General features: G+C 44.5%; 1 protein-coding gene across 1 annotated transcript in view; it reads left to right on the top strand.

Moving 5' to 3' along the window:
• The first annotated feature begins 5,582 nt into the window (after positions 1-5,582).
• Positions 5,583-14,668, top strand: part of RAP2A (RAP2A, member of RAS oncogene family) — a 32,802-nt gene continuing 23,716 nt past the window's right edge. Inside the window, exon 1 of the mRNA XM_048933236.1 lies at positions 5,583-5,966. Coding sequence (XP_048789193.1) covers positions 5,653-5,966 — 314 coding nt within the window. The 5' untranslated portion in view covers positions 5,583-5,652. The remainder of the gene's footprint in view (positions 5,967-14,668) is intronic.

Raw genomic sequence — 14,668 nt, 5'->3', positions numbered from 1 at the left:
TTAAATCTTGTGATTGAATTATTTTTCAAACATCATAAGGAGAGAGTCAAATGGAATAATAAATTAGTTCTTCTTTATTTATTTCACTGGAGGTTTTTTGTATCCTGAAGCTGATTCCCCTGTTTTGAACCTACATATGGATGACAGCTATTTAACTTAACTTTATTGGCAGATGAGTATTTCTCACAAAAATTAAGACGCGTAATGGAAGCTTTTCATTTGAATTAATAACATTACCAAGGTTTCTTCTTTGCATTCAGGGTAAGCAAAAGAACTCTTCGCTGTAAAATGCGTAATGCATCAGCAGAAGTCCACTAAACTCCACTAAAACCAATAAAAACCAGGTCACAAGCTAAGCCAGAATATTTTCATTTAGATTTCTCAGTGCTTTGGGAATGGTTTGATCAAATTTTCATTCCTAATAAAAACGAGCCAGGAGCAATTATTCTTTTTAAATTTAACCACCATCTTCAATTAAACACGACGACCTTATTACGTGACAGGGATGGATACACAGCTTCCCAAAGTAGTTAAAAATCATCAGCCCCAGCCTTTGGTGAGCAGTCTCCTTCCTCCAAACAGTTAATCTGCAGTGTCAGGAAAGAGCATTATTAAGATGGTAACAACAGAAAGCTGTCCCCATGTGCAGAGCTACCAAAGTGGTCATTCTCTGAAACAAGCCCACGGGACTGAAGCCTGAATGCTCCTTTCTGATTAGAAAATTAAATTATGGCTGAGAGGAGACTTTGGTATGCCTACTTCTATTGTCTCCATGTCTTTCAAATTGTTAAAAAAAATAAAGTAAAATCCCTGAGGATGGGAGCACACAATTGGAAGTGACAGCTACAGCAACTTAATGAGTATCTGCTGGCAGAGCCACAGTTAATTGCGTTCACACTTGTAGTCCCCCCCAGTTGTACGGTAAAACGCATTAATTCAATCTAGTTCTGCCAGAATGTGATCTAGATTGCTTTACTTCTCAAAACAAAAACCATCTTGGGGGAAGCAATAGGTGTGAGTTTAAACCAATTTGAGCTGTGGATGGAGTTAACTCTGTTCCTCCGTCCTGTCTGAGTCCCTGACAGCTAGCAACTATCTCACAATTTGCTTTTCTAGTCTAGATTAGCTTTCTATAGATTCATGAGGCTGCAGTGGCTCAGCACAGGGCCAGGCAGGCTACAACAGTAGCAGAGAGGCAGTGCGGATTTCAGAGGAGTGAGGAGACTAAGCAAGCAGGCTGGGTCTATTTACACTCCATGAATCTGCATGGTACACCAGGTACCTGTTCAAATTTTGTCTTCCTGATTCCAAAGATGCTTAAATGAAGACTATACACAGTTTAATGTGAGGGAAAAAGAGCTGCCAGCACATCTTGTCTGACGGTTTAGGATCTCCCTTTTCAGTGTACTTGCTTGTCATTCCCCCTAGCCCTATCATTAGTTACTTGGAAGAAGATACCAACCCCTCACCACAACTGTCTTTCAAGTAGCTGGAGAGAACGAAAAGGTCTCCCCTGAGCCTCCTCTTCCCCAGACTAAACAAGCCCAGTTCCCTCAGCCACTTCTCATAAGACTTGGGCTCTACCACTGCAAAACACAAGCACTACAACATTAAAACTTAAATGCCTTGATTTCCTTAAGGACAAGCAAACAAATCAACCAAAGAAATAGTAAATCTCAACTGGCCTGCAAGCAAGCTCTATGACAAGATCTTCCACAGTACATCAGATCTTATCCTGTGCCCTTCTGGCTCCCTACTATTCTGGCTCCTGTGCATCAAGGGCTGCCACTGACCTCAGACAAGCTCAGGTCCAGTGTTCTGTCACTTCATGAGTGCTCTGATGTGGTTTCTGCTCTCATCTGGAAAGTTGCTGTTTTTAAGAAGATGACAAACACCTACAATTTTGTAGTTGGTAAAAAAGGGGTAATGTGACTATAGGGAAGAAAGGGAAATTAACAGTCTGATCACCTAGAAGTGCTAGGGATAAGAAAAGTCAGCCACCTTTCACTTCAGCTAGTTGTATGGTGAGTTTGCTAACAGCTGTACGGACAGTTCTAATCAGACATTTTGGAAAGAAGTATTAGATGGAAAACTAAATATGATCTCAATCCTTAACAGTTAATGCTGGCTACACTTCCTAACATACTGAAATTATGCATGGGTACATGCAATCCATGCGATGACAGCAATGCCACCTCAAATGCAAAAATATGGCAGTAAGCAAGAACAGGAAGACACCGTTGTTCTACTACCCTGCAATGAACAAAAATAGATCTAAAGGCCCTGTCCATCTCTTGTACACTAACATGCACTCAGAGGCCACAGCAGCAAGCACAAAATTTATGCAACAGTATGTTGTTTTCTGCGTAAGAATAGAAAATATTTATAGAGAAACTCCAGCCTATCATAAGACAGTGTGGTTAGCCACAGGCTGCTGAAGTCTGAAATATGATAGCTCAATATAAAAGACTCGAGAAGTGAGCAATAAAATTGTCTGAAGCCTGAAGTTTCTAAACTCTGTGAAGGCAGCAAAATTCCAGCCACACGGCACAGGGGGATTGGATAACTCCTGAGAGTGCTCTGAGAAGCTGCAAAGGAGGTCGTGCTGGGAAAGGAGACGGCCTGTCTGCTCGTCAGATGTGGATGGAGATATTTGCCCGGACAAGCCTTGTCTAGCTCAATCTTTGGTGGCAGGAAGTTTCTCTTTCCTTGAAACGTACTTTTTTCCTTTTCCTCCCAGCTATTTGGTAGAGAACAGTGCAAGGATAAGCAATGTGCATAAAAGAAAGAACTGGCAGCACCGAAGCAGCCCTATGTTCTCAAGCTCACTAAAAATAACTACACATAACTAATATCTGCATTTGTTTTTAGCGCAGAAATTCCAGCACTTACCAGCTGAATTTTCCACGTTGTCATTTTCCCCAGGTGAATCAGAATCAACCAAGGGAGAAGGCTAGAAAACTAGGGCAATGATAAGGTTTTCAGCCTCATCAGTGAAGTGACAGATCCTCAGTCATCCATTCTGGGCATCCAGCAGCTCCTCCCACAGACCATTTTGCCCCATTCCTTTACCATCTTCCAAGCCATAAAAGCTGGTCCACATGCATCCCATTTTTCTGTTTCTTTTGTCCCTGCACACATCATCCCACTATCATTAAGTGACAAAATGTCTCACTGCCTATGAAACTTGACCATCTCCAAACAGACCAGCTGGTGTGAATCTCTTCAGTCTGAGCACTCCTGTTGCATCTTCATTCTGATCACCCTTCTCACCATAAACCAGCAGGCAGCAGCTTCTCCCTGAGAAAGAGCGAACATCAGGAAAGTTAGCTTGGAGAAGAAAAGGCTCTGGGGAGTCCTCACTGTGGCCTTCCAGTACTTGAAGGGACATACAAACAGGAGGGGAACAGCTGTTTTCATGGGTGGATAGTGATGGGACAAGGGGGAATGGTTTTAAACTGACACAGAGGAGGTCTAGGTTAGATATTAGGAAGTTTTTCACAGAGGGTGGTGACACACTGGAACAGTTTGCCCAAGGAGGCTGTGGATCCCCATCCCTGGAGGCATTCAAGGCCAGGCTGGTTGTGGCTCTAGGCAGCCTGGTCTGGTGGTTGGTGACCTTGCACATAGCAGGGGGGTTGAAACTGGATGATCATTGTGGTCCTTTTCAACCCAGACCATTCTATGATTCTATGAAAGTGCTCTAGTCTAAGGGATGTGTAAGAAAGGAGGGCCAAATCTCCTCCTTGTGCACAGACACATAAATCCTTTTTTTTATATGATGGCACATCATCTTCCTATACTAAAACACAACACATTACCAAGCCTGTTAGATACATTCATCTTTTACTGTTCTGAATGCAAGGCCAAACCCCCAGTCTGATGACATTTTCATTTTCCACTCATATTTACAATTTAGATCCACACTGTTCTATCAATCTTGATTATTAGCTTAAATAGCCACTTCTTAATCATGCCCTCACTAATTTGTTACCAGCAGCTGAACCCCTCCTCCATGTTTGCTTTCGCTGCACTAGCCAGACAAGCATTCCAAGTGTATTCTTGTAGATAAGCTTTGCTCAGCTTCAGTAACCCTCCTGGGTGTATTTCTGTACAGGTTCCTTTTCCTGGACAAGGTTTGTCAGTCCAGAACACAGTAATGCCTCACTGGCAACTCAGAGGTTTGACCTCACGCCCATCAGTCATATCTGTGGGTGTTTTTTGTGACTGCAATTTAAATTCTTAGCTTCCTTTCACCACTGACTAATAAACCCGGGTATTTTCCCAGTCCTCTGCCAGAGAGCTCCTTGATTTATGGTGCAAATACCCATTACCCCATGCACGCAGTATCTTGCATTTTCTGCTACTGCATGTTCTTCTGTGGGCTGTTTTATTACCTAAAGTTCTCGTGTCGCTAACAGAAATGAGATTATTCACTGAAAATATTACTAATTCCTGACCAAGTTCAGTGCCATTTACAAATGGATCCTGAGAGCCCTACAGGAATTCTTCGAACCTTTGCCATGGAATGTATTTACATCACACAGGTGCATGTAGTGGTGCTTTTGCTTTGGCAGTTTAATACATGGGTCTGGTGGTTGGCGACCCTGCACACAGCAGAGGGTTTGAAACTAGGTGATCATTGTGGTCCTTTTCAACCCAGGCCATTCTATGACTCTATGGGCACTTCTCTCTTCTAGGCAGAATAAATCTGTGGGCATCCTACTGAGATAAGCTCGCTTTAAAGCTCTGCAGATCCAAAAGAAAAGCAGAGAGGAAAAGACACAAAGGCGACAACGCAAAAGGAAGAAGAGCTCGATGAGAGGCACAGCCCCAGGAGAGCCCTTTTCCGACAGCGTTCAGAGCAGCAGACCGGCAGCTCTGGCTGAGCCACAAGCCCTTAATGGGCACAAAATCCCTCCTCTCCATATCCGATCACAACCAGCGATGGTTAAGAAAAGAGAAATAAAAGCTCCAAGAGCCTCACAATCCTGGAGCCTCACAGTACAAGACAGACACCCGAGCACAACCACCCTGACCCCAGCGCCACGCGCCCCCAAACAGCACTTCCGGCCGCAGCCCCGCCCCGCTCGCCCCCATCCCTCGCTGCCATTGGCTCCCCTCTCCCGCCGCGTGACGGCGGCGCGGCCGCCCATTGGTCCCACGGGAAGCGCGTGTCGCGGAGCCGGCCCGCAGAGCGGCTCGGGGGCCGTGGGCGGGGCCGCTGTCTCCAAGGCGACAGCGCAGGGCGAGGGCCGGGAGGAAACCGTCGTCCGCCGAGTCGCCGCCGCTCCTCGGCGTCACGTGCCTCCGCCGCGCTGGCCCGTTGGCCGGCGCCGCCAGGCGGGGGAGGCGGCGGGGCGCGCCACGTGACGCCCTCCTCCCCGCTCTTTCTTCCACCCCGCCCCGCCCTCCGCGCGCGGCGGCGCGCGCCGCCCGGTTGGCTGTTGCCGTGGCGACCGGGGAAGGAGGGGGCGGGGCCGGCGCCCCACCTCACCCGCGCCGCAGCCCGGGAGCGCGGCCCCGCGGCCGGCAGCACCCGGCGGGAGCGGCGCGGAGCGGGCGGGGGCGGCCGTATGGCGGGGGGGTGAGGAGGGGCCGGCGGCAGGTGCGGGTCGGGCGGCGGCGGGCGGTCCGCGCCTCGCCGGGAGGATGCGCGAGTACAAGGTGGTTGTGCTGGGCTCGGGCGGGGTGGGGAAGTCGGCGCTCACGGTGCAGTTCGTGACCGGCACGTTCATCGAGAAGTACGATCCCACCATCGAGGACTTCTACCGCAAGGAGATCGAGGTGGACGCGTCGCCTTCCGTGCTGGAGATCCTGGACACGGCGGGCACCGAGCAGTTCGCCTCCATGCGGGACCTCTACATCAAGAACGGGCAGGGCTTCATCCTGGTCTACAGCCTGGTCAACCAGCAGAGCTTCCAGGACATCCGCCCCATGCGCGACCAGATCATCCGCGTCAAGAGGTGCCGTGTCCCCGCGGGGCCGGGCGGGGATCGGGAGCCGCCGCGCTCCCCGCGGCCGGGGTTTGGGGGGGGGGGGGACTGCCCGCAGGCGGGGCCGGCGCTCTCCTCGCTTCCCCGCGGCCGCCGTGCCGGGTGTGGGCCCACGGCGGAGCCCCCGCCGCTGTCGGCGCCGCGTTGCCGGGCGGGCAGAGGAAGCGCGGCGAGGGAATGCCGCCGGGCGCTCCGCCGCAGGCACGGCGCTGCCGCCGGCCGTGTGGAGGGAGCGGTGCGGGAGCCGGCTTCGCCTGGGGATGGGGCGCCGGCCTGGGTTTCTCGTTCCGGAACCCGTTTTGGACCGCAGCCGCCGGGCTCGCGTGGCCCGTGTAGGGCTGGCACCGTGCGTCCGTCTGTGCTGTGGTGAAACTGGGCAGGAAAGGGCAGGCAGGGCCCGGGCCTTCGGGAGGGGTTGCAACTTTCTGCTCGCTTAATACGCGCCCTAACTTTTTCATAGGGGGTATCAAGACCGATGTAATGTATTTTCTATATTGAGTTCAAAATCACTTTGTTTTCTTTACCTTTGCGATCCTTGCCGTGCACGCACACGTTATAGAAGAAGAGGTTTTCCTGCAAGTAGCGAAGGTAGGCGTTATTCACTCGTTCGCCTTTGGTTTCCCCGTGCTTAGTCAGTGCTGCTTGCTCAGGCGGTGTCTGAGTGCTGTGCCTGGCAGCGGGGCGGCTGCGCTCAGACCCGAGCTGACATCTGTAGATGCTGAAGCAGAATAGAAAGTGACTGCTACTTCCATGCTTACATTGACTCAGCACCGGGGTAGGTCTGAATGCCACTTTTGTTCTTCTTCTGTTGTGTCTTGTGCTGCAAGGCTTCAACTTCTGGCTGTCAGTGAGGCTCCTAGTGAAAGACATACCAGCAAGGCTTTAATTCTAGATTTCCTGTATGCAAAGTGACCTAAAACCAGCTGAAATTCCTGATTCTATCCTGTCCTTATGTCTGCAAGTGAGTTGCTGTTGAAAGGGAGATGCTGTTGACTTGCTGAAACCACATCTTCTAATTCACTTTTTAACATTGAAAGTGTACCAGGTGCTCCCTAACCAACTTAGCTTATGGTGTGTTTGTTGTTGTTTTGTTTCAGAGCTTGCTGGAGCTAGCAGGCAATGTTTAAGACGCAATATACTGTCATTTTAACCAGTAACAGGGTGCAAGCTGAACTGGAAGAATGCATATTCATGGATATGCATCTGTGCAAGTAGTTCTTATATATAACTTGCAGCTGCACAAAGGCATTGAATCCTTACTGAGAGACAGGTAAACAGTCTGACTTACCCAGGGACTCTGGAGGATACATACCTGGAAAAAACAAGGATTTGCTTATAATGGGTACAAAACCATCTCTGAATTATCCTTGTACCTGAAAACAGATCAGTGAGGTCTCAAAGATACCTGTGGGTATCTTTACATTTTATGTGTTGTCCTTGCCGTTATTTTTGGTGAAGGTATTCTTGTGTGCTTACGTAAGTAGAAAGTTGCTTTTCACAAGAAGTAGAAAAGACAGGTGAAATTTCCTCTTCAAGTGGAGATACAGGCTTCAATTTTCTGCTTCCCTGGTCTAACCACATACCAGACCAAACTAAGCGAAGGAAGGCCTTCATTCCACCTGACGAAGTTGATTTACTTTACAGGAATGAATGATGTATTTACAGGGCCAGCTGAGAGAGGAAAATGTAGACTTTCACTCAATTCTGAAGTGAATTGTAAGAAGCAGTCAAGATAGCTGTTGCCAGTATAATTTTTACTAAATGGTAATTTAGTATTAAAAAAATGCATAAAAAGGCTTAAACAGGACTGAAATCCAGGTCTCCCAGTTTCCAGAGAAGTTTCCCAATGGCAAAACTAAAAGTCTAGCTTTCTTTGGTACTGCTTAGTGTGGGAGCCTCACGTCCCTTTCAGGTGTGGTGCACAGCTTCATCAAGAAGAGTGGATGATGTCTCCTTAACCTTTGGAAGGTAATTAAAGTTTTTTCCTGGGAAATTTTGGTTTAAGTGTAAACTACCTTTTCCAAGTAAACATAACATTTTTGTCTAGATCTTTCTGGGTATTAATCAAAGCATTATACCTTCGGTGCAGAAGTCCTATCAGTGCTGAGTGGATGGGTGCACTGCCAGCCCGTTCTGGCTAGACATAAGATGAGTAGAAGAGAAAGGCTTTTACAAGTGCTTCCTGTGCTGTGGGATGGAGTTTTCCATAGCTAAGCATGCCACCAGTGATGGATGGAAGATTGTGGTGGTACAGAATCACAGTTGGTAGTCTTCCTTCTCCAGGTGCTGCCTTTTATAGGAGTTGCTACCCAACAAGTGACGTGGCCATAGCTTGTGATGTACAGAGAAGTCACCTCTGCAGTGAGCTGTTCTTGCAGTGCTGCCATCCAGCCATGCTTATCTGGGGATATGCTTTAGCATGAGTATGTAGGGAGAAAGAAACTGTTGAAAGAGTAAGTGAAGCAGTGGCGTCCTTGTTTTGCAGGTTGAGGAATGTAATAAGAAGAGGAGGATGAAGGATGTGTGGTGGCTCAGTGTGAGGCATTGGGTTGTGCAAAGTGAGTCAGAGGTGTAGGGTTGCTGTCTGGATTTGGGAACTTGAGGGCACTTCTGTGCTTGTTTGAAGCAGTTATCGCTGGTGATGATAGATAAGCTTAGTTCGGGAACTCCTACTCGTAACAATTTGAAATGCATTGTTCAAACCCCACGTGTTCAGGCACCTAATACCAGCTTCTGGATCTCACTTGTGCCAAATCTGTCTCTTAAACCTTGGCTCTTCCAATTCTTACAGATAAGTGCTTCCAAATGGCTGAGAGGTGGTAGCATTGGGAAGATGGGATGTACCCCAGCATAATATTTTTCACGTGGTATTTTGCTATGTCCATTTTTAGTGGAACTCCATGAAATAGAGAAGTATTCTTATTTCTGTTCAAGTAGAACCTGAAGCACAGAAATAACAATCTTACCAATTTAGTTTGCTGTTCTTCTATTGCTGTAGTTTCTTCAGACATCTGACCAGTGCTGTGAAGACAGAACTGTTGTGTTCAGGTCTTGAAGAATCTACCAGATAATACTTCTAGCAGCACTCTTGGAAAATGTGTTATTTCAAGTAGTGGGAAAACAAGTAAATATTAAATTTTAATTCATCTACTGCATTAGGCTAGACTACGAAGACTAGAAAACGTTGATTTAGATTGACTGAAAATGAGCTAAACAGCATAGATATGTTAAGATGAAATATCACAAGGACATTCCTAACCTGACTGTTCTTTGTGGCAGTGTTTATCATCAGGATGAAAATCTGCCTCCCGGTCTAGAGATTCAGTGTGGCAATTTAAAACATATGAGAGAAGTAATTATTGAAATTTATTAATTGTGAAATCAGCATCTTGAGTCAATGATAATTGATGTATTTAAGTGACTTACTGGTGATTAACTCTGGAAAACTATACTTGGAATTACAGATTGCTCAAATGTCTAGTTGAAAAACGTTGTTTTCCAAATGCTATGAAGATTAAATGCTTTCTACTCAAAGATCATTTAGCACATTGGGGACCATATCCTTGTTAAAACTAGATAATGTGATGATAAAAAATGGCTGTCAATCAGTATAGAGTTTTGAAGAGATTAAATAGTTTACTTTGTTTTTTAGCTCTTCACTTCAATTGGTGCTTTTCAAACTAGGTTGAATTTACTAGTGTTTGCAGAATCCCAGAATGGTTAAGGCTGGAGGAGACTTCTGGAGATCTTCTGGTCCAACCTCAGGTTATGAAATAACCATCTGGTTCAACCCCACATGTTCTGAAGTTCATTTCTTTTTGACTAAAGAAAGTATTTTTTTTCTGGTTTTGGGAACTATTTAGACCAGTATTCAAGAAGCAGTGCTATAACACATTTGACAGCAAACAGGCTCTGGCCTTCCAGGAAGAAATAGCTGAACACCCTGTGGGAGTTAAACTTGGAAAATACTGCTCTTCTGAAGCACTCTTTGCGAAAGAACAAAGCAAGTGTATAGAGATTTTCATAGATGCTATCCATGCAGAGATGGTAGAAATAAGAAAGACTGAAATCCTTAAGTCTTTCTTGCAAGAGGGCTTTCTTGTTTTCTTTCTGCTGTACAGTGACCTAGGTGTAGTGAATTGATTTCTCATCTTTAAGTGGAAAAGGCAGAGCAGGTAATAAGCACGGCCCATGTCCTCCATAGCTTTCCAGGCTGAGCTGCTGCCCACTTATGTGCTTGTTGGGTAAAACTTACCACTTTATTGCAAGAACACGTTAATAGCTTTTTAATGAGTGCATCTATTTCTGAGAAAACATGGGAAACTGAATGGAATTCTGACATGATGTGAGCTTCAGACATTGCATTTGAAGAATTTAAGTATAACAGAATTCTCATCATAGTCCTTTTTTCTTCTTTTTTTTTTTCTTTGAACGGAGGGACATCACAACTGTCTGCAATGGGAGCAGTAACCAATTACAGGATACAGGACATGACTCTAAAATTCATTTAGTCTTCAATTTTTAGTTTTTCTTTGTGCTTTTGTTAAATAACTTCCAGACTTTTTTCTTGCTCTGTGGAATTTAGATCTTTTTTTAAGTCAATCTGCCTTTGTTTTAAGTTGAAATTAATGAAATAATTCTGTCAGACAAAATTATAGGTTTCTTGATTCAAGTGGGGAATTCATACATAGACGGTCCTCTAAAAAAACATCTGACAGCTCACAATTTTAAGCTATAGAAGATTATTTTAAAGTAGTTCAACTTAGTCTGAAAGTCAGATGTTTAAAGTATTTATGCGTCTTTGAAACTTTAGTGCTTTCCTGCTAAAGCTTTTTAAGGGGATTTCATACTTCGTGTTCCCTTGGTTCATTTTTTTTCCCCACTTGCTTTCATGATACTTTGAGCTACTATGTTAAAATGATGAAAAATGGAGTGCCTTTAACTAGAGTCTTCTTATTTTAATTTTTGGCTGCTTCCCCCTTCCCCAGCTCATTGATGTCTTCTGAGAGTGATTTATTTTCCTTTGCAAGGTAAAATGACATGATAGTTTGCATATGTGGGCACTGAAAACAGATCTTATCCCCTCCTGCTCTTTGGGTGTTCCTTTGGACTTCTGTTGAGAATGCCAGGTAGGCAAACTCCTTTTCTATATGCGTTTAGATGATGCTTGTTTAGATTACAACAATCTAAATCTGTTAATGATGCTTCTATCACTTAGCATCATTTTCTCTTTTCAGGTCTTAATTGCTGCTGTAGCTTATGGTGCTGTCGAGGTGTGTGAATACATACGGATAGCTAAAATGGTCAAGTAGTAGAGCAGTATGTGGCAAGATTTGTCTTCAGTCGTGTAGTGTTGCAGATTGTGTCCATACTGTAAAAATGCTATGTAATGTGTTAAAGATCAAGTGCAACAGTGGCTTTAATGGCTTTTGTAGTCTAGTGCAATAATATGGCATTAATGCTTGGAGCTGAATGTCTTCTGTCTTGCTCTTCATTAAGCTGTTTTGACAGATTTTGCAGTGAGCGCTTGGAAAATGCTATCAAAAAATCATTGCTTACCAGAGTTTCTGTTTTGCCTTTGATATGTACACAACAATAACTCTCTAAGTACTGTTTTTCATATAGCCAACACAGTTGGCAGTAACTTGCATCTTTTCTTTCAAAATAACCATGATTGTCTGCTCTTCTGTTGGCTAGTATGTGGAAGAAACAAATTTTGTTGTTTTGGTCATAAATAAAACATTCAGAGTACCAGCTCGTTCAGCTGAATTTCTTCTGTTAGCAGGCATTCTCTTCAGACTAAAACTTTAAAAATAGGTTTTCTGTGACAATTGAGAGTTTTTAGATGAATACAATTTGAAATGCCTGAGTAAGTTTGTCTGCCCCAGAATGGTTAAATCCATTCTTTTTCTTTTTTCCCCTGAATTCAGTTGAAGATATTTTTTCTGCAGCTAAGAGCACACCTGCAGTTGCTGGTTATTAAATTTCAGAAATATTGCAAGTGTTGTTCAAACATTTTTTTTTTTTTTTCACCCCCTTGTAAATTGTGTAGGTGGGATGTGATGATAACATTTTGAGAAGGAATAGGGAAGCAAATGGGACTGCGGTGCTAAATTATTTTGGCACGTAGTGACTTGTACAAAGATTTACATGATTAAGGCAGCAAGAACTGTAGCTATCTTCATGTTCTCTTAATCATTAGCTTCCTGCTTTCTTTTTTCCTCCTCAAAGTATGGGGCTAGTCCTCAGTTTCTGCTACACTAAGGCAGACAGTACAGTCTAGGTACAGTTACAACAGTGGCTGTAACTCCAATGCTTTTCCTTGTCAATGACCTGTGTTTCAGCAGCCGTGTTGTCTTAAATCCTAGTCTAGATGAGAGAATTATTGGTTTGATAGGAGTGTGTTATCATTTCCTAACGTTGATGTCAGGGAACTAGCTTGGTTATTGATACTGTGCTCTTTAAATGTGATGCTGGTGTGATCCTTAATTGCTTTTGTTAGGCTACCCTAGATGAAATGTCAGGTGAAGGGCAAAGAAGTAGAAAGTACTGGCCTTCCAGTACTTGAAGGGAGCATAAAAACAGGAGGGAGAACAGCTGTTTTCATGGGTGGATAGTGATAGGACAAGGGGGAATGGGAATGAGACAGAGGAGGTCTAGGTTAGATATTAGGAGGAAGTTTTTCACTCAGAGGGTGGTGACACACTGGAACAGGTTGCCCAAGGAGGCTGTGGATGCCCCATCCCTGGAGGCATTCAAGGCCAGGCTGGATGTGGCTCTGAGCAGCCTTGTATGGTGGTTGATGACCCTGCACACAGCAGGGGGTTGAAACTGGATGATCATTGTGGTCCTTTTCAACCCAGGCCATTCTATGATTGCTCAAGTCATCTGGATAGACTTTCAACATCTAAGATATAGTTGCTACCATATGCAAAAAATCTGGATGATGAGGCAAACACTGTCAAAGCATTTAAAAGTAAAGTAATCAATTAGTATAATTGTCTGAGGTGAAATAGTTCTGTAAAGTAAGAGTTGTATTTCTTGAGTTCCCGTTGTGGCTCCGGTTAGCAGGGAGCCACCCTAACCAAAGATAAATAGTGCTGGAAATTCTCATGTGAGTATCGACTCAACTGCAATTTAATTTGAGCTGGAGATGAGTTGGATCCCACTGAATTGGATGAGGGCACTGAACTAGGAGTGCCCTACATGTTGTGAAGAAAAAGTCAGTCCCGGTTTCCAGATGAGCTGCAAAAAAAGGTGCTTTCAAGAAATAGCTGCATAGGTCACTTCTGGGCAGTGTGTGAGTTTGCTGCGGCAAGCTAGTTTGCATTTTGGTAGGAGGCTGTGGGTGCCATTTGCCCTCTTACTCCTAGTGTATTTCACAGGGTAGAGCAGAAGCCAAGAGTAATCAACCTACTTTCTTCTGATGAGATCTGCTTGCAGTTTCTCACATTGCTGAAACATCTTTTTAACTGCTTCACAAAGTCTTACTTGAAACATTTTATAAATATGCAAGAAAATCAGTAGGCTTTTTTTTTTTTTCTTTCAAAAATAAGACATGAACTTGATAAGATCCCTTTAGAAATGCATGAACGGAGTCTGTTCTCAAGAACTGCTTTTCGTCTGAAATTTCCTTTCAATATTTTCAGTGTTAAATTCTAGAAGCTCACTGTTTTTGTCAAAATAAAACAATGAATCTGAAAGGTTTTGCTTTAATGCCATTGTCCTAAAAACTTACACGTGGGGGGGAGAGGAGGGACAGAATCTTCTTCTTTTTTTCCATCCACCCACCTCTGTGTTTTACTGCATTTGGACATAGTACAGAATCCTGCAGGTGTGCCTTGTGAGCTACCAGAAGGCAGTCCTTGTACACTAGGGGTTTTCTCGGTGTGTTTTTTGAAGGTGTGTTTTCAGCCTGTGTATTATTCTGTTGCCAAAAAGACTTAATGTCAGCAAGAGTTTTCCTAATAGTCATCTTCTATCTCCAGGTTCCAAATTTTGCTACTCTTTTGCAGCAAATTGGTCAAAAGTGGAGGATTGTTGTTGTTTTTAGCTTTAGAATTTCAGATACTTTTTGAAAAGGATTTGGAGGGCTGAAGATGATCACCTTGAAATGTTTCTTCTGGAGCATTCTCTCAGATGCCTTTCATAGCCTCAGGGGAAAAAAAAAAGAAATCCAACTAGTCCGAGTGCTCCTGAGCCTGATCAAATCCAGGCTCTGCATCTGGCTGCTTGAAGAAGGCATCTGCTCTGCTAGAAACAGTGAGATTCTTTGTAGCTGACATGCAGGTTACTCCCTACAATGCCTGAAAGAGAGAAGTATGAGTCACCTTCTGCTGGGGCAATGCTGCGATCCACAACCGAAATGCAAGCAATGATTTGAAACGAATTCCATGGCTTTTGTTGGCATGTTGTTAAGTTTTGGGGAGAGAGGAAGATCAGTGTGGTACCACTTAATCCTCTTCCATCTGCTTCTTTTAACAGATAACCTTCTCACTACACAGCAGGAGATTTGGGGGTAAGGGTGAGAGTGGTTTCATTATTGTGTTGGATGTGCAGGAGATTGTCCAAAGCAGAATGGATACAGTGATTCCTGATGTTGATTTTACTGAAGGTGTTATGCACTGGAGATGGTGTTTTTATGCCTTCTCCAGTTTCGGCCTTCCCTTTTC

This window comes from Lagopus muta, chromosome 1 (genome assembly GCF_023343835.1).
Source record: "Lagopus muta isolate bLagMut1 chromosome 1, bLagMut1 primary, whole genome shotgun sequence".
NCBI classification, from domain to species: domain Eukaryota; kingdom Metazoa; phylum Chordata; class Aves; order Galliformes; family Phasianidae; genus Lagopus; species Lagopus muta.
The sequence above is the reverse complement of the archived record's forward strand: the minus strand, read 5'-3'. Positions and strand labels throughout refer to the sequence as shown.